We start from the raw sequence: 2,982 nt of genomic DNA on the forward strand, positions 1-2,982 counted from the left end.
TAAAGACCAAATACATGCACCTGATTGTGTCTCTCTCTCTCTCTCTCTCTCTCTCTCTCTCTCTCTCTCTCTCTCTCTCTCTCTCTCTCTCTCTCTCATTCCTCTGCTCATCAGAATGACACGTCACAACACGTGTGTAACAGGAGAACCTATTGTAAATATATACTAACCACCATTTCAGCCAAATGTGTCAATTTCAATAAGTTTTCAATAAGTCCTTTAAAAACATGACCACATATTCCAGATGCAATCCAATCATTTGCCCAAAGCTCCTTCAAATAACACAGGAGTGGAAGCTATATAATACATAACAATAACACAGGTATGATATCTATTAAATACATAACAGGTCATCTGTGTGAGGCAGGGTCTATAACAGGCCACAAAACATTCTGCAGTGCCCAGTAATTCCAAAACCTATAACCTAGATCAGAATCATCCAGATTATTTTGTTGCTAGCCTATCCAGGATCAGATCTATCAGACAGAATGTGAGTAGTAGGCCTATCAGGGAAATCAGACGGTTTGATCTGACCCGGGATAGCCAAAACGAATAGGCCTAGGCTCATTCTGAAACCAGATTAAACGTGGTGATCGATAAACAGAGGCCCTGTTGATGATAAGAACTAGATGACACTGAGCTCTGTGGTTTTACCTGCGTTTATACTCGTCTCTCTCCCGCTTCACCTTGCCCAGCACGTTGTACAGGGCCCGGATCTCCGGGGTGATGGTGTCGACCTGGACCCCTACCCCGTCCGCCTGGACCCCTAGCCCCTCTGGGTGGGCCCAGGAGCGCCCGTCCCGGCCGGAGCCGAACCTGCGGGTGTGGTTGTAGGACCACATGGACCCCGGGAGGAACCGGGGAGGCGGGTTAGTAGGGGACGACATCCCGGTACCAGAACTGACATAGGACTTCTCGTTGATGTTGTTGGATACGATGGTTCTGAACGGGTCCCCGGCGGCCGTGGGAGTCAGAGGACTGGTGGAGATGTTCGAAGTGAGGTTGGAGTTCGCGTCTGTCACTGTCAAAGTCGGGTTAATGGAATAATTCCCAAACCCAAGTGGTTTGGTGTTGTTGGAGGAGTCGTAGAGGGAGGAGGAGGAGGTGGTGTTGTTGAGGGATGGAGAGAGTAGGGAGGTGTTGAAGGATGGAGAGAGTAGGGAGGTGTTAAAGGAGGATGGAGAGGAGATGTTGAGGGATGGAGAGAGGAGTCCACCGGGGAGATACGCAGCGTTATTGGCGTTCTGGAGAGCGATGAGGCCCGGCCTGGTCGGGATGGGCCCAACGAACCCCGTCTGGACCCCTGTGTCTCTGGTCAGCGGCCTCCTCTTCCCTCCTCCTCCTCCCTCTCCTCCTCGGTTCTCCTCGTTGCTCCCCAGCGCCTGTTGAAGCTGTTTCTCCAGCGCTTTGTTCCTGCGCTCCAGCTCGTGGACCTTGGCCAGGAAACAGCGGAACCGCAGGTTCAGGGTCTTCAGCACGCTGATGTTGGAGCCCAGGTCGTTGCGCAGGGCCATGGCGCCGGCGGGGGGCCGCTGCAGGGAGGAGGAGGAGGTGTTGTCCAGGTACCCCCCAGGGAAGCCCGACGATGGGAACCCGCTGAAGTCCAGTCCGGATAAAGGCCCCCCGGGGTCCTGCCCAAAGCCCCCGCCGCCAGGATGCTCGCCCAGTAGGGTGTAGCCTGGGTCGGGGCCGCCGTAGGAGGAGTCCAGGCCCGGGATGATGGAGGAGGAGGAGGAGGAGGAGGATGGGTGGGTCATCAGCATGGCCATCTGGGTGTGTTGATGCTGATGCTGATGGTGATGCGGCGCCAGAAGGGCGCTCTCCCCCAATAGCGGATTCATGCTGGAGTAGGCAAACCTGAAATGCTCGAAATCCGGCATGAAAAACAACTTCTGTCGGTTAGCTTGGCAGCTAAGTCACTATGCAGATAATTTGTTTTGGTTGCGAACGGGTAGTAGGATAAAAGTATCCCGTTGTTGATTTCCCGGAATAAAAAAACTCAGGCGTCGAATAATAATAATAAACTTAAAATAATAATAAAATAAAATAAACAAACAAAGTATTTGGGTTTTATTCCGGGTTAGAATAAACGTGCGTGTGTTGTCGCAGCGATAAAGCTGCAAGCTGGATAAGTAACCTGCTGAGAGAGAGAAAGAGGAAAGGAGGAAGAGAGAGAGAGAGAGAGAGAGAGAGAGAGAGAGAGAGAGAGAGAGAGAGAGAGAGAGAGAGAGAGAGAGAGAGAGAGAGAGAGAGAGAGAGAGAGAGAGAGAACAAACAGAGAGAGAGAGAGAGGGAGAGAGAGAGAGAGAGAAACAGAGAGAGAGAGAGAGAGAAAGAAAGAGAGAGAGGGAGGGAGAGACAAACAGAGAGAGATAGAAGGAGAGAGAGAGAGAGACAGAGAGAGACAGAGAGTGTCCCGGGGTAACGGAGTTGCAGACACGACAGCAGGACAGCCGGAGATAAACAAGCGACTGCGGGTTTTAACTACCGACATGACGGGAGTAGCAGCGCAGCAGAATTATATTTCATACATGGTGTATTTATTCTTCCACTGAACGTGGATAAATAACACTCATGGCATTCTTGTCTAGAATACAGTCTAGGTCTTGAGATCGAGTGATTCATAACCAGAATAAGGTATAGGAGGGGAATTACTTTCCCAGAACATTTTAAAGATTAAACCTAGTCGTGGACTAAGTGGAACATGTCCACTGAGGATGTTTTATGGTCTAGGATTAGTATCGATGGTTTCCTGGAAAGGAAACCAGCCTTTTTAGAATATAATTTTAGAGGATAACATAAGATGTATACTCAGTGTTTTACGGTAACCGCGCCATCACGTTGACGTCAGAGATCACAACAACACTGGTTGTCAAGGCAACACAAGACAGGCCTAGTGGTTTATTTCAAACGTTTTAGATATAATGTTTAGTCCAAATATCTATGGAAGCATATAGTGGACTGATTTCAAATGTTAATGCA

The 2,982-nt window shown here is 49.7% G+C and overlaps 1 protein-coding gene across 1 annotated transcript in view; it reads right to left on the minus strand.

Moving 5' to 3' along the window:
* Positions 1 to 1,880, minus strand: part of iffo1a (intermediate filament family orphan 1a) — a gene marked incomplete at both ends in the record, with an annotated part of 11,359 nt that extends 9,479 nt beyond the window's left edge. The window contains one exon of the mRNA XM_080531938.1: positions 655 to 1,880. Coding sequence (XP_080388064.1) covers positions 655 to 1,880 — 1,226 coding nt within the window. The remainder of the gene's footprint in view (positions 1 to 654) is intronic.
* Between the last annotated feature and the right edge of the window lie 1,102 nt (positions 1,881 to 2,982).

Source organism: Nansenia antarctica, assembly GCF_963989245.1.
Source record: "Nansenia antarctica genome assembly, chromosome: 5".
In the NCBI taxonomy this organism is placed as follows: domain Eukaryota; kingdom Metazoa; phylum Chordata; class Actinopteri; order Argentiniformes; family Microstomatidae; genus Nansenia; species Nansenia antarctica.